Genomic DNA, 17,345 nt, shown 5'->3' on the forward strand with positions numbered 1-17,345 from the left:
ATCGATATGATCGGTTTTCGGGCAGAAATTTTGCAATTAAGGTGTCAAAGTTCAACGATTTGACCTTTGAGAACTCTACCAAACTCCTCCGAGAATTTTGGGTATAAACACTTGAAATTTTGCATATAGGTTCCTTGGACATGGATCTAACTTAATAACTTGATTTGAGCCCAAAACAATAGATGTTAAGGGGTCATAATAGGGGTCAAAGTTAGAAAATTGACCGTTTTTTTTTTTTTTTTTTTGCTCAGCATACACCATAAAACACCTGGGCAACGCCGAGCACCCATGCTAGTATATATATATATATATATATTGATTTATTTTGTTATTTAATTTCGTGTGGAGGCAAGTAATGTTCTATTATACCAGGAACTTTCACAAAGTCCATCACCAAAGATTTCTCGTTGCCAACAACCTACTCACTAGAAGTTTTCATATAGGTTTCCATCAAAGATTTCTTTTGGGGAGCAACTTGGGATGTTCCCTATAGTCTGGGTGACAATAAACCTCCCCTGACTTCCAGTACTTATCACGTCTTTCGATAACCTTTGCAAATTAGTTTGCGTTATCGCAATAGCCGTTGACCATCGATTTCTAATTGGTAGCAACCATTAGTCTTCACTAGAATTTGTATGGCAATAAGCCTCCCCAAAATCCCAGTCCTCTTCGTACCAATCCAGTGGAGGTCTGGTTAATGCTTTCTCTCCTTGGCCTTGCCATCCTCCTTGACCCTTCTCACTTATTTGGTACGACGCTAGTTTATGGTGACACATGAAAAAGTTGGGTAGGGGTGGAAGGCGGGGCCGCAGGGGGTTAACTTACATTTATACAGTTTCAGTTTTCATGATTCCATGTGATCTTTGTGTTTTATATCTGTAGCAGTTTCTACAGGTGCGGCTTGCGTCTGTATTTAATGTCTGTTAGTTTCCGCATTCAAGGCTTTTCCTTAATATTTCAGCCGTTTTCATTATTGTTATTTGTTGTATCTTCTCAACCATCCCTCTGATTCTAATCTCTCCCATTCTTTTTTCAAAGTTTTTCGTTTTTGTTTCTAGTGCTATTATTGGTGTTATGTCAAATTTCGTCATTTTCCGTGTCCCTTTGAGCTCTCTAGTCAGTTCTGTGCATTTTCCCCTTCTTCTTCACTCTATGGTTTGCTGACACGGCAAAATCTGCAATCTGGCAAGACTTTTCCTTCTTATTAACAATTATGACATCCGGTGTTCTTACTTGAATGAGTTTATCCGTTTGTATATCCATGTCTAATAGGATTTTCTGACTTCTATTGACAAGTACTGCTGCCGGTATGCTTGGACCATTTGTCTTAGTGTTCAAAATGCAATTGTCCTCATAATTCCCAGTGTACTGCTTTCCCCACTTGATCGTATCTATTTTCATATTTTTTGGGGCTAGTTTGCTGCATTCGATTATTATGTGGTTTATTGTTTCGTCTCTTTGTCCACAGAGTTCACTTTACTGTTTTCTTGCATTTTGTCGGTTCTTGCTTTGACGTGGTTGGTTCTAATCTCGTTATCTTGTGTGGCTGTTAATTAGTGATTCAATTTCCCTGTTTAGGTTTTCTTTTTGTAGTCATGTCCAAGTGTTTTCGTTAGTCTCATCTTTTGTCACTCTTATAAATCGTCCGTGTAACTGTTTCTCTTCTTATTGTCCTTTTCTTTACTCGATCTTTCCATCCTCCATGACTATTCACGACTATTTAGTGTAGTACCTGCATGTGCCGACAGTACAATTTTTTCGAGGAAGGGGGTTGTTAACTTACAATTTTGTTCTTGGTTCCATCTGGGATTCTGTTATGTTTTTTGTTTTACTTCTCTCATAATTTCGTTTGTACTGTATGTTCGTTAGTTGCTACATTCAAGTGTTTTCACTTAAGATTTCAACTGTTTTCAGCGTTACCATCTGTTGTAGCGTCTCAGTCTTCTTGATTCCGAATTTTCGTAATTAAAAGATTAGTTTTCCTACAATTATTTTCATTATATTGATTTTCTCTTCCTTTACTCCTCCTCCTCCTCCTCCTTCTTTTTCTTTGTATTATTATTATTATTATTATTATTATTATTATTATTATTATTATTATTATATTAAATGGTTATATGTGTTGTTATTTTATTTGGAGGCGTTTTTTTGTTGTTGTTGTTTATTTATTCATTTTCAAGTTAGATATGCTATTAGAATTTACAACAGCCATTGCTTGGTCAGTCGTTGTCTCCCGTGTTCTTTCAAAAGTTATATGGACTGGTTAACAGGTAACCCAATCACTGCTCACTTAGGGGTCACGTGAGCCAGCTTATACAACCCCCAATACACTGGGTTGCATTCTCTTTTCAATTAAACATGGGCATCAGTTGACTGCTTAGTGACAGAAGCCCATTAATGTTGTCGCTGGCAACGAACCAACTTTTTCTCACCTCTTCCTGTTACCCACTAACTTGGAAAAGGTTAGATTAAATTACGACGTTCGAAGGTGAATATTACTTCTATTTCAGATTTCCTACTTCAGGTTGACGTTAGCCTGGCTACATTTGTGACAGAAACCAACGCAGATATTTCGCAGGCAACTGCCATACATCTTCCGTGATGAAAATGACAAGAATTAACAAACTCTAAATGTGCAAGCAATTACCCGAATATCTCGGATAAGTTCTGTTGAAAGCACGACTTTTGGAATATGACATCTTTGTTCCGTGTCGAGTACCAACATCACATAAAAATCTTCTTTTTTTTTGTTTTTTTTAATAAGTATTATACTAAAGAAGCACCAAAATTACTTTATCAATTTTCGTGATTTTTGAAATATGACAGCTTTGTCCTATGTCGAGTACGTACATTATATATATACGCGCTGTCTGTACCCGGCCACGCGTTGCTGGCTGAAATCACCTGGTAAATCAAAATTACAAAATATGAAACGAAACATGCGTCCCGGCTATTAAAATAGAATCGTTCATTTAACTGGAATTTGCATACAAATAACGAAATAAATTAATATAATCAACTGTTTTCTTTATGAGTTGTCAATTTGAAATTACATTTTTAAGAATAAACGCTATCCATAGAAAAACTAAAAAAAAAATAAACTAATTAAAATAAATATTAATTAAGAAAATCAACTTCTCATTAAATACAAAATATTTTGTTAAACCTCCCCCCCCCCCCAACAACAGTTTGTATGAGGCCTTGCCGGGTCGTGTCGACGGAAGTATTCAGTACCATATCGGATTGCATAGAGGGAGCCTTCGTTTTGTGTTTGTTGTTCAGCTGACTTGACGGTTGTCGCGGTCGTACAGTCACGTGTGATAACAATGTGTGTGTGTGTATTATATATATATATATATATATATATATATATATATATATATATATATATATATATATCACGTACAGTACTGTTTCGCTGTTTCACGGCTCATAAGTGCGGCTAGATATATATATTGGAAGGTGAGGTCCGTCTCTTTTCCCTCGTTGTCACACTAACTCACAGCAAATTGACTACAACGTTGGGGCGTAATTCTAATTCAAATTTTAAAATGGAATATGTACTTTCAAAGAAGGTAAGCCATGCCGATGAGTTATCAAGATTAATACCTAAATATACGGAACCACTCGAAGAAACATTAATATAGAGACGCTAAGAGACGAAAATGAATTGTCGGGTCTGTTATGCAATACTATGAAAGAACTTCCCGAGAAGATGTGAAAAAAGCAGCAGGATGATTTAAATAGAAAAATAAAAAAACAAGTGTGGTCAAATGAGAAAAATAAAAAGAGAAATAATGTGTCATTTATTTCTATACACAGAAATGACATGGTCTCTGAAAGAAATAAACATTATACCGGTTGTGATAGGAGCAAATATCCTTATAAAAAAGAATCTTCAGAAATACTTTGATGCAATCCCTGGAAAACCAAGCTGTCACGAAATACAAATAACAGCCATAAAGGGAATAGTATCTATTCTGACAAGGGATCTCGGATATAAATTTAAATCATAATAGAATAGTTAGCTTCAGGAGGGAGCCTCTTGATCTCTTAAAACTTATTGAAGTAAAATTTAAAAAAATAGAGTAGTATGTCCATATCCAAGGATTTCACGGATTAAATGCGTAATGAGAAGTTAAACATTAGCCAAGTACTGAAAAAAAACAAAAAAACGGAGGGACTGTGTTGCTGAAATTATTATGGAGTCACTAACTAGGTGCTCTGTGATTGGATGAAAAACAACCAATCACGGGCTTCCTTTTTAGATCTTTACCAACACCCAAGAGAGCGGCTTTTAAAAATCTCCTTCCTTTTTGCTTGTTGGGCCATCAAAGACAACACGTTCCCGTTAATTCTCTCCGTCATTTTAACACCTGACACGTGTGAGGATTTCGACAGCAATTGCAGCGCAGAATAACTCAAGGCTTCCTTTTTCTTCAGCAAAGCCTAAACGACACAGGAAACATACACCGTTAACAGGACGAATCTTACAGATAAGCTCCGCAATACACGGCTGCTTTCCGCCCTAGAAAAGACAACATTTCCGTTTAATGAACGAAAGACCATCTACTAGTTGGCCAGTTGTGTACAAATCACAAGAACGATAGGAGCCTTTTGTCATGTCTGAAAGTGACACAATGTTAGACGAGTGAGATCGGAGATGCGCCGCTGTACAACGCATGCTCTCTACCGATGCAAGTTATGGCAACAAGACCATTGCTAGCACACCCAAAATGCATCGCTTGATTGCCACGAATAACAGGGGCGTTCCTAAGGTGATGAAAACAAAGTTTCCGGCCACAGTTATGTCCTTTGGTGTGCTTTCAAATGAGGGCCACATTATGTCACCTCATATTTTTGAAGTCGGCTTGAAAGTGTACCTGGATGTGCTGAAGAGTGTGGTGATTCCCTGGTGCAATCAGATGGCCGCTGTTGATGTGGCAGCATGAGTCGACGTCGTTCCACATGTCCAAAGAGACCCAAACTTGGCTTTAGAAAGAGTCTCTCCTCCTTACCCGCCCTGAACCCACTTGATTACTTTGTTTGGTCATACGTCGAGAACACCACCAACATAACCTCCCACATCAAAGCCAGCCCGATTGTCGCCATCCGCCGTGTACTTGCCAAGCTCCCGCCGGTGCTTGTGGAAAAGGCACGCTTCTAGTTCAGGACCCATATCGAGGTGGTGATTGAGACTGAAGGCGGCTACATTGAATAAATGTTAGCTCTACTACATAATCAAGTTTCCTGGATTGATTTTTTTCAATAAAAGTTTGAAAATAAAACTGTAGTGTTGTTTTCTTTACGGCGACAACTTTATCGTTCCACCTTCTATAAATACAAGCTTTTAAGACATTTATCATTTGTGTTTCTTTCTTTTTGTCAACGTCACAATATTCTGTTACGATATCTAGTTGGGAAATTCCCAACAGGGTAACCGTAAAATGAAATGAAGAACATCGGAGGATTATGTAAAAAATTATGCAAAAAATTAACTGAACAAATAAGCTTAATCGTAAAGAGATTCGATTTGAGAAGATTCTGATCTAGATATTGTAGAAAGTTTATTTTCTTACCCTTTTTTGCAGCGCTGGGAATGGTGGGGAAGTCAACTTTCGCCCCTATCTTGTGTATGGTTTTACTTATGCTTGGGGGTGGTTGGGGTTATGTTGTAGTCAACTACTGGCCAGATTGTACTAAGAATCCCCCTTCTCCCAAATGGGTATTCGTTATCCCCGCCCCCATCAGCCCGTTCACGGGCTACTGCAGGACTTTTCAATTTTAGTACGTAAAAACAGTTCTTAGAGAAAAGACCTGGTTTTGTTCCCGGTTGACGATCAACACTGACGGTCTATCTTTGGAAAAAGAAACATTCCTTTTGGAAATAATAAAACGTTCCAAAAAGAGAAAGAAAAAGAAAAAGGATATTTCTCCCAAAGAAAACTCCAACAAAAGTTATATTCAGCCCAAAATTTTCTCGAAGGGTGCTTTTTTTTCCAGATGCCAACCCAGCAAACAAATCGAATTTAATTTAAAGTAACCTAAAAAAAAAAAAAGATTGCGTTTGCGTGTATTTCCCACTGAAACAGACTTTGAACCAAGTTTATATAAAAAGATAATTTTGGTATTGGATGGTTGTATCGTTTTCAGCTCTTATTTCCAAATAAGCTTATCTGCTTTTTATTTTGCTAGAGGAAATGTTCGTTTCGTTCTCCTGTGTAATTTTTTGTTTGATTATTAAACCCCCCCCCCGCCACACACACATATATGATTGATACTCACGGAACTTTTAAAGTTTCCGAGCTTTGGAAAGAAAAGAAAAGCAACTACTTTTAATATCCTTTTTAATTAAATGTACTTAATAACATTTCTGGGTTCTTTAATTATTTGCTCCCTTTATCTGTTGTTCAACCATCTTTTTGTCCTTACTCTTTTGTTTTGCTTTTTTATATTTGTCATCATACAAAACGAATTTTAGTAACGACCCTAAAATTCCGTTAAACATGCATATTTCTTAGAATCGATGACCTTCTAAAATTCATTCATTTATTGGCAAAGAATAAACGCACAAACGATTGCCATTTACAAGGGAAAACGTCAGTGAGAGTTTAGGGGGCTATGTGCAAAGAGAACATTCAGAGGAGAAATCATGGAGGTCCAACCAGCATCTGTCCAAGGTCACCTTGAATCGCTGTAGTGTGGGCTGGTTTACGACCTGATCGGGTAGCTGGTTCCGCGAGGATGCCACTCGAAACGAGGACGTTGATTTCTCCTCCAGTGACCAAGGAAAAATTAATTAAGTACAGAATCAGAACAGATAGCACATTGTGATCTTAGCCCAAAGGCCAAATATTTTTTCTATTCAAAAATTATCAAACGAACTTCTTAATATACTTAATCATGGATATGCGAGCCACTAAATAAAGGTTAACTAATTTGCATAATCCTTTAAAAAATGAACGTTAATTAATTATTCATTTTTCAAGGTTTCTTATTAGATGCTTAGTTTCATTTCACTATTTCGCTGAATTCTATTTATGCATAGTTTCTACATTCTGCATAATTGCGTAGAATTTAGGATGAAAACGTCCTAGTACACGGAAATCTGTCTGTCTGTCTGTCTGTCTGTCTGTCTGTCTGTCTCTCTCTCTCTATATATATATATATATATATATATATATATATATAGATATAGATATATAAAGTGAACTTGTCGGTGTGTATGCAAAAAATATGTACCAAATTCCTCTCTGAGTGTTTGGTCTACAGAGTTGAAATTTGATATATTGGGTATTCGGACCTGTCGCACACTTTTGATCTGATTTATAGCGGACAAAAATTGTTGCTAAGTGGTCAAAATTGAAAACAAAACATTTGACCTTAGCAGTGTAAGTCGACTAAACATGATTACAAATCTACATTCATAGGTTAAACAACATTATTTTTGAATTACTTAGATACGTATGGGTGTGGCTCAGAGGCTTGAGAGTTGTATGCTTTGGTTTTGATTCTAGCTGATGGCATCCAAGCCATATTTCTTTTACCTTTCATATCACTACTATATTAGGTACAATATAATAATCGATAGAGAATTGGTTCTATAATAATAAATGGCGTATCTGCATGAATTAAAATATCATATTTAAACGTATCTTAGGACTGGGCAACGCCGGGCGGCCTGGTAGTATGATAGAAAAATGCGTCTCGTCAAAAAAGGGAAGTGACGTAAAGGAAGCAATTGAATGCAAAGAAGCAAACTCTCTACTGCTAAGGTAAGAGGATTTGAATATAAAAGTGGCGTTTCCATGCTGCTGCTGTCACTAATGAAAACAACAACAACAACAACAACAACAACCTAATGTTAGCATTGGAAGGCTATCACAATGCATGGAATGGAAATTTTCCGGTGTTGAGAAGAGGTGACAAAAACAAGTGACCTTATTTTTTTTTTTCAATAGAAAATTTTTGTTGAAAGTTTTTATACAGTGATCTAATATGTATAACCGTGTTCCATAATATATTTCAAGGAAAAACCTCTTTAGCAAATGGCAAGTGTTTCAAACTTCTTGAAATCCGTGTAGATCAATCCTTGTATGCGAAATTGTGACTTCCTGTTACTTGATCACTCTAAGATTATCTGTATTAAACGTTAAGCTTCATTAATATTAAATTTTCCCTCGATCTAACGGCAGTGGACGGTGGCCCTGGGGTATGTTTCCTGCTAATGGAGTAAAAGGTGACTTTGTGGCGGGGTTCGAATTCTTCAACCAGCGTTAATCGTCATCTCCTGCACTGATGATTGCGTGAACATGAAACACTCGTGTCTGGATAAAAAATAATTATTTATAATTTATATATATATATATATATATATATATATATATATATATATATATATATATTATAAATAATTACATGATTGAGGTTACACATACCAATACATAAGCTGGCGAATATACCCAATGAACTAAGAGGAATACAAACAATTGCACTTAGAGAAAAGGTTGGATTCTTAAAACGGTCTCTCGGTTGGAGTGACTGAAATGGTGGATGAATGTTTGTCATTCAGTAAAATGGCCCATCGTCAGCAAAAAAAAGCTAATAAAATTAAAACAAAGATGGCGTAAATATCTTCAAATCTGTTTTCAATTTTTGAACAGCTAAACTTTTGATAATTATATAGAAATGTATTAATAAGGTTATCTATTGCTGTCACGTTCTCTCTCTTTCACTCTCTCTCCCTCACACACATATATAGTTATTAGAAGAAAAGTTTGAGAAAAATCATAAAATCGATATATAATATATGTATATTTATTTGGTGTTATGTTCTTCACTTAAAATAAAAATTACATAGGCATCATCACTTATAAAGGCCCAGTGGCCACTCGAGGATAAACATGAATAAAAACAACATTAAACTGTCCTATAGTTACTGCAAAAAACCTAGAAGTGATAATTAAAACACAATAACAAAAATATATAAGAGCTAATAGTTAATAAAACATGTTAAAAACACTTTGAAAAAGAGTTAAAAACATATTTAATCTGAAAAGGAAACACTTAATAAGTGGATAGTCCTTAATCCGTGGAGTTTCGAAGAAATACTTTCCTTCTCATCAGAGGGTAGGAATTAGCAAAATGCGGGATCGGATTTTGCATACAAAAGTATTTCATGAAACTGCAAGTAAGTCAAAGATCTTACTTGATAACAAAAAGTGAAGATGAGGGAATATGGCGAAGAAAAAGGTGATTACACATGAATGGATAGCCTGGTGAAAGCTAAAGTATCCAATAACGGTAAAATCCAAAAATGTAAATCCAAGAAAGTTAATTAAATTTCCATTCGCACAAGTAAAATCCAAGGAAATCGCGTAATTGGAAGAATTCTTATAATATTATTAAAAGAAAAATAAGATATGCGTTAAACTCAGTTGCTGAGACAAGGTGTAATTAAGAAAAATGAGTGAAGAAGAAGAAAAAAAAGATTGAATGGTGATTGAATAAAATAGAAAATAGAAAAGCAAATTTCAGAATGACCCAGAACAGATAAGGTTAAAAGGCGCAAAAATATAGGGCAAAAAAGAGGTCAACTGAAATGTACAGGTTATTATTTAAGAAAATATCAGCAGGAGTTATTAAAAGACACTAAAAGTCTTAAGGGGAGAGGATGGCCGATATCTGCAAATTCCGGACAAAGCAAGTAATATGTAAGTAAATGCATATAGTAAATTATAAGTAAATATATAAACAGGGTATGAATGTGTAGGTAGATTGATATATTTGATAGACAGGGATATTTAAACACTAAAACGGAAATTGATGATAAAAAACCGGCCAAACAAAGAAGAAATAAAGAATTAAAATAAAGGATTATTAAGTTATAAATTATTAAGAAAGAAAAAACAATAATATTAAAGAAAAATTATATATATCTGAAAGGTTAAAGTAATAGCTATGTAATTTAAAAATTACCATGATTAAATTTGGACTTAAGTTTACAGAAAGAGATCAGTTCGTTTTTAGAATTTATTACATTGTTACTTTGAGGGGAAGTAATTATAGTTATAGCTTCGGTTGTGCAGAAGCGACATGACTTAGAGCCAGGAGTATAAGACTTAACTTTTTTATTTGATTGAGAAGGGGGTATTATTAGAATTACATTTTTTAATTAAAGTGATTAGAGAAGTTCCTTGGTTATTCTTAGAATAATGGTTGTTAAAAGAAGAAATGTGGTTTGATATTCTTTTCTTAATTAATGTTGAAGTAGTGTCGATATATGTATGTACTTTATTAAAAGCTTGAGGTCTGAAATTAATGTTAATTTACTGATTTGTATCAGGGAAATAGTTTGAATTTCGTTCATTGTGTTCAACAAAGGGTAGGACAATGATTGTATGAGGACTGTTTTGGAGGGGATAATGAGTGTCGTTAGTGTTAAGATTGGCTGTTAGGAGCAATATTATTATTCTCATTATTATTATTATTATTATTATTGATTTTTTTTTTACACAATGGTCACCACTTATCAAGGCTCGGAAGGTACTCAGGGATAAGGGTTATTGCAAGTACATTACGTTAGTGTGGAGATTTGATGAAGTGTTTACTTAAGGGGGCGGTTCATTAGGAATTTGTTAACGTTGGACTTGAACACATCCAAGTTGTAGTCAGGTGGGAAGCAGGCAGACAGAACAGAGTTCCACAGGCGCGCAGTTCTAAGAAATAAGCTTTGTTCATGGAATCCACATTTGATTTAGGCACAGATAAAGAGTGGGGAAAAATTTTTCACAGTGGATTCGGCTAGACGGGTGTTTTTCGTGAAAGATTGGCGAGGGGGGACCAGAAATTGGAGTTCAGACGAGCACCTGCCATGGAAATAACGATAAAACAAGGATAGGCTTGCAACGTCTCTTCTGTGGGAGAGAGGTTGCAAGGTAGAGAAAAGGGCATCCCTCACTAAGCCACGAAGTCTATTTTGTACTCTGTCAAGGCAGGATAGGCTATTTTAGCAGCTCCTGCCCAGATATGGCAGCAGTATTCCATACTTGGCTTTTATATAGATAGAGAATTGCATCAGTAGTGAGATATCTTCTGGAGCGGTAGAAAGATCCTACCATCTTTCCAGCAACCTTGGCAACAGACTTGATGTACGTGTTCCATTTCAGATCAGGAGTAAAGGTCAAACCCAGAAGCTTGTCAAAACATGGGGCCTCTCCCAGATGAGAGCCATCCATCCCAATTGATTCCAGATGGGGATCAGAGCGTTGATGATGTAAGGATAGGAGTTTGGTTTTAGATGCATTAAAGGTAACCAGCCACATCTTCCCCCACTGAACCACGCGCTCGAGATCAGAGGAGAGAGAATCAGAGAGAACTTTGTCATTTACAGCCTTTGATCTGTTGCCGTAGATGGTCGTGTCATCAGCATAGATGTCAACGAATGATTTAAGTATGTGTTTAGGGAGATCATTGACGTAGATCAGGAAGAGAGTTGGGCCCAGGATTGACCCCTGAGGGACTTCAGCATTAATACTGCAGGCCTCTGATTTTTGTCCATCGACCACTACTCTCATGAGCCTATCGGAGAGAAATGACTTAATAATTGAGAAAACATTTCCAGTTATACCGTAGCTGGAAATCTTGTGAAGTAGACCCTTATGCCATACCTTGTCGAAGGCTTTTGATATGTCAAGAGCAATTGCCCTAGAAAGAAAGCCTTTGTCAAGAGATTCACTAATCCTGTGAGATATAACCGTCAGCACGTCTGCAGTAGATCTTGCAAAGCGGAAACCATATTGTGTGTCACTAAAAAGGTTATTCCTGCTGAGGTAGTTGACTATTTCTCTATTTAATATGGATTCCAGCAACTTAATCATAACACACAGGAGACTTATTGGTCTGTACTGAGAGGGAGATGACTTATCATCTGAATTCTTAAATACAGGGTAAACTGATGAGGTCTTTCAGGGAGTCGGAAAGCACTTCTCCTTAAGGTAGCACTTAAACAGTTTTGTAAGTATAGGAGCAAGTTCTGGTTGAAGCTTTTTTAACACTATAATTGGGATGCTGTCAGGGCCAGTTGCTTTACTGGAATCTAGGTTCTTGATTAGCTTGGCGACCTCATGCACGGATATTTGTATGTTCCCTAGCGTGTTCTGTGTTATAGGAGGAAATATGGGGAGTTGATGGCCTTCGTCACATAGGGTAGAATTAGCTGCAAAGTTCTTTGCAAATTACAGTTAGTTTTGGGTTTAATTGGGAAAGGGATTTTTTTTGGCTGATTTAATTTTTTTGTTATTAGATGTTAAGATTCTTTGTGCTAAATTAGGCATTGTTGAATAAGAAATCCTTATTGAGTTTTTATTGAAAATAGAACGATATCTGTGTGGGTATTTGAAAGAGTTTTGTACAATGTTGAAGAATTACTTTGGTATATTAGTTTTGACGTTTACGCTAAATGGAGGATTAAACCAAATATTTTTCTTTCTCCTGATGCGATTGGATGGGTTAGAGGTATTGCGATTAGTATTTTGGTTTGGATTATATATGTAGACTGGTTCATTGTTATTGATAGCGGCAGATCTTGTTATTTGAACTGGTTTCTTGTGAGTAATATTGTGTGTGATTACAGATTTAAGGCAACCAGCAGGAGGAGCATAATGGTTGTATTTAATCTTTTCATTGTGTCCTGAGTTCCTTAAGGCATTATTGAAGAAAGTAGCATTTTGATTAAAAGTTTTTTATCAACAGAAAGAGCAGAAATTCTTCTAGAGATGGATGGTACTATAGATTTTATAATTGAGTTGGGGTTGTTAGAAGATTTATGGACGTATAACTGCGTAAGGTTGAGTTTATGATAGGGGCTATGAGTTTCGGTGTTAAGATTAAGTGTAACGTCTAGAAAATTTGATGTTTTTTTGTTTGGTTCGATAATTATAGAAAGGCCAAAGTTATTGAAGAAGTTATGTAATTTTTAATTGTTTTGTTGTACTCTCTTGGCCTGGCTGTTGTAGTACAAAGAGCATCGTCTCTATAAAGAAATATGTTTAAAGTGGTATTTAAGTTCTTTCAGTAAGAAAAGTTCCACTAAATCAGTAACTTCTGCAGAGTCAGAAGCACCCATCAAGATGTCAAAATTATCAGGGGTGTCCTTTCTAGTCCAAAGCTTATTGTTAAATTGTATAAGGGACTTTCTCGCTAGGAGAATTAATTTTATTTCTAAATTAGTTAAGTCAGAATTTCTTTTAGCAAAGATTACAGCCTTATTTAAAAGGATCGGAGAAATTGATTGATAATAATTTTGGATGTCAAAGGTTATGAAGTTAAGGAGGTGTCTATTTTTAAGGGAGACAAACCAATTAATTACGGAATCTGAATTCAGCCAAAGAGGAAAACTTACTTTTTCCTTAATAGAAGGGATGATTCTATCTAAGATGTTTTTCCTTACATCACCTAAGTCAGAGTTAGATGGGCAGATCAATCTGATGAAGGAGTTGTCATAGAAATTATGTTTATGATCCTTGAGAGTGAATCTAGGGGTACCCGGAGAAATTATTCAGTGAAGTTATGAATATTCATAGAAGCCAGTAAATGTTTAGCCTCAGAATTAATGGAATCTAAAGTCTTACGAAGGAACTATTTTATAAGATTTATTAAGTTCTTTATTTCTTTATGCAAAAGTCTTTTATATGTAGGTTAGTCAATATTTTATATGCATATATATATATATATATATATATATATATATATAAATATCTCTCTCTTTCTCTCTCTCTCTCTCTATATATATATATACTTATATCTATATATATCTATATATATCTCTATATATCTATATGTATATCTGTATATATATCTATATATATATTATATATATCTATATATGTGTATATATATCTATATGTGTATATATATATATCTATATATGTAAATGTCTATATGTATATATCCATATATATACATCTATATATCTATGTATATGTATATATATATATATATCTATGTATATATATGTATATATATATCTATGTACATATATATATATCTATGTATATATATATCTATATATATATCTATGTATATATATATGTATATATATATCTATGTATATATATATGTATATATATATATATCTATGTATATATATATATATGTATATAAATATATCTATGTATATATATATATGTATATATCTATGTATATCTATATGTATATATCTATGTATATATATATGTTTTTTTACACAGTGATCACCACTTATCAAGGCCCGGAAGCCACTCAGGGATAAGGGTTATTGCAAGTACATTTCGTTAGTATGTAGATTTGATGAAGTGTTTACTTAAGGGGGTGGTTCATTAGGAATTTGTTAACGTTGGACTTGAACACATCCAAGTTGTAGTCCGGTGGGAAGCAGGCAGACGGAACAGAGTTGCACAAGCGTGCAGTTCTAAGAAAGAAGCTTTGTTCATGGAAATTTTATATCTATATGTATATATCTATGTATATCTATATATACGTGTATATATATATATATATATATATATATATATATATATATATATATATATATACGCACATATTTTTTGTTTGGTGAGGAGGGTGGCTAGCCTCCCTGATGGATTAAAAACAAGACCTTCCAAAGGGTGAATGAACCCTTTTTCGGGGTTAATGGCCAACTAGTACCATGTGTGTTTGTGTGTATCTATGTGTGTGTTTGGGTGGAGAGGGCTCCCGTAAGCAATGGTGAAGCAAACTTTCTAGGAGAGGCAAATCTCTGATTTAAAAAACCATAAAGTGGGGGACCAGTACCCACATACGCTTAGTCTGCAGTTTAACTTGTTGTTGGCTATCTTGCTCTTGCTTATTGCTAGATATCAACATTTTGAATCGAGAAAGGCGAAGTCTGCTGTCAGCTGGAGCCAATGAGAAAGAGAATAAGATTGAGTGCTGGCTTCTGATTGGACAAGCCAGGGAGAAAATGGATTTCAAATTTCAAGCCGCGAGAATTTGCTCCTAGCCTGTGATTGTAGCAAGTTTCGACTGCTACAATTGGTGAAGGGAAAAATTAGTCTCACCTAGCATTTAGATAAAATGCGTTTTCGTATATATTTAAAAAAGGAATAACAATACATCTCGTCACCTAGCAAGTATTGTCCCAGTGGAAAAGCGACGGACTACAGTCGTAAGAACGTAAAACGGGGGAAATACAGACAGAAATAACATTTCGAAATCTATTTCCACCTTTTGATTTAATACCATCTTTATTCCAACAGGAGGAGGAGCAGCACGACATTACCGGCAATGAATGAATTGATTGATGTCTAAGCCAAAGAGAGTCCACTACAGATTAGGCCGAGATCGACTATCGTTATGAATCGGCCAAAACGGCCATGAGATAAACGACTAGAGGCGACCATGCGTCTCACTTCAGAATCAAATGCATTTACAATAATCGTCTGATGGAGGCAGATCTAAGCAGAATGGAGCAGGTAACACTGAGCCGTCTACGAAGCAGTCACCACACAGAATTGAAGTACTGGCTTACCAAAATGAACCGGGCGGCCGATATCATACATAGAAAGTGTGGTGGGGGAGAGGAAACCGCGGAGTATGCCATCTACAATTCTCCTCGCATTCATCGGTCTCCAGCAAACCATCACCTTCGGACATCCTCTCTGCAGACTCCGTTCTCGCTCCGGTCATTTGGGAGAGCGCACATCAGATGTTTGTCCAACCCAACCACAAACAGCTTATCTAAGCCCGTTTTGTCGCTCGCTCTCCCTCCCCCTCCTCCACCCCTCCCTCTTCTCAACAACAACAGCAGCAGTTATCAAAGTAGAGGATGGTTTAGTGTACTAGTTCTGACTAATAAACGTGAATAACGAACCTCACTGAGGTGTCGCTTACTAGTTCAGCTTGTTCATAATGGTGTCATTCAACAGGTTTTTTTCTCTCTCTCCGCAATGACCTTGTCACACACAATCTGATAACAACACGCTTACGTAATGGCTGTGTATGTAGAAATGAAAAAAAAAAATGGTCTTCACAAATGTGGTACAAAAAAGAAGAAAAAAGAAAACAGGTAGCAGGGGTGGGGACGAAATTCGTGTGTGGGAAGTAAAAGATAAAATTAAAAGAGTTAACACACGCACACACAATATATATATATATATATATATATATATATATATATCCCAAAAAACGGGCCCCAACTTTAATTAGGCCCCGTTTCTTAGTGTTTTGAAATGAAACTTTGGTCATAACTAGTTTATTATATTCAAAACATCACATCAAAACACTTTTTTTTGTTTTCAATAATTTTATTTTAGAATGCTTTTGTCATTTATTATTTTATTTATTTATTTGTTTTTTTTTGCGTCATCCAATATATATATATATATATATATATATATAAAAGTATATATATATGTATGTATGTATATATATATATATATATATATATATATATATATATATATATAGTGACCCCCCCCAAAAAAAATATAAGTAAATATAATACAGGATATGAATGTGTAGGTAGATTGATATATTTGATAGATAGGAATATTTAAAGACTAAAACGGAAATTGCAGATAAAAAATTGCAGATAAAAGTATTTACTTATATTTTACTATATGCATTTACTTACATACTTACTTGCGTTATCTGGAATTTGCAGATACCGGCCATCCTCTCCCCTTAAAATTTCTTTATTTTTATTATTTATTTATTTATTTTTTCCATTTAGTGTCTTTTAATAACTCTTGCTGACATTTTCTTAAGTAATAACCTGTACATTTCAGCTGACGTCTTTTTTGCCCTATATTTTTGGCGCCTTTTAACGTTATCTTGTCTTGACATTTGCTTTTCTATTTTATATTTAATCCTATCACCATTTAATCTTTTTCTCTTCTTCTTCACTGACTTTTATTAATTGCAGTTTGTCTCGGCAGCCGTGTTAAATGCATATTTTATTTTTCTTTTGTTTTTATTGGAATTTTTCCCCTTTTCCTTGTACATATTTGTGAATTATTCCACGGATTTTGGCCTTTTGGACCATCTTCCAATTACGCGATTTCCTTGGATTTTACTTGTGCGAATGGAAATTTAATTTAATTTAATTAACTTTCTTGGACTTACATTTTTGGATTTTACTGTTATTGGATTATTTACCTTTCACCAGATTATCCATTCACGTAAAATCACCTTTTTCTTCGCCATATTCCCTCATCTTCACTTTTTGTTATCAAGTAAGATCTTTTACTTACTTGCAGTTTCATGAAATACTTTTGTATGCAAAATCCGATCCCGCATTTTGCTAATTCCTACCCTCTGATGAGAAG

The 17,345-nt window shown here is 35.1% G+C and overlaps 1 protein-coding gene across 1 annotated transcript in view; it reads left to right on the forward strand.

Annotated features, from left to right (window-relative positions):
- Window positions 1-15,311, forward strand: part of LOC145278290 (uncharacterized) — a 46,294-nt gene extending 30,983 nt beyond the window's left edge. Inside the window, exon 2 of the mRNA XM_080130583.1 lies at window positions 15,276-15,311. Within this exon, the coding sequence (XP_079986709.1) occupies window positions 15,276-15,311 (36 nt within the window). The remainder of the gene's footprint in view (window positions 1-15,275) is intronic.
- The last annotated feature ends 2,034 nt before the right edge of the window (window positions 15,312-17,345 follow it).

The sequence above is a fragment of the Euprymna scolopes genome, chromosome 6 (genome assembly GCF_053919585.1).
Source record: "Euprymna scolopes isolate OS-2025 chromosome 6, ASM5391958v1, whole genome shotgun sequence".
Lineage (NCBI taxonomy): Eukaryota > Metazoa > Mollusca > Cephalopoda > Sepiida > Sepiolidae > Euprymna > Euprymna scolopes.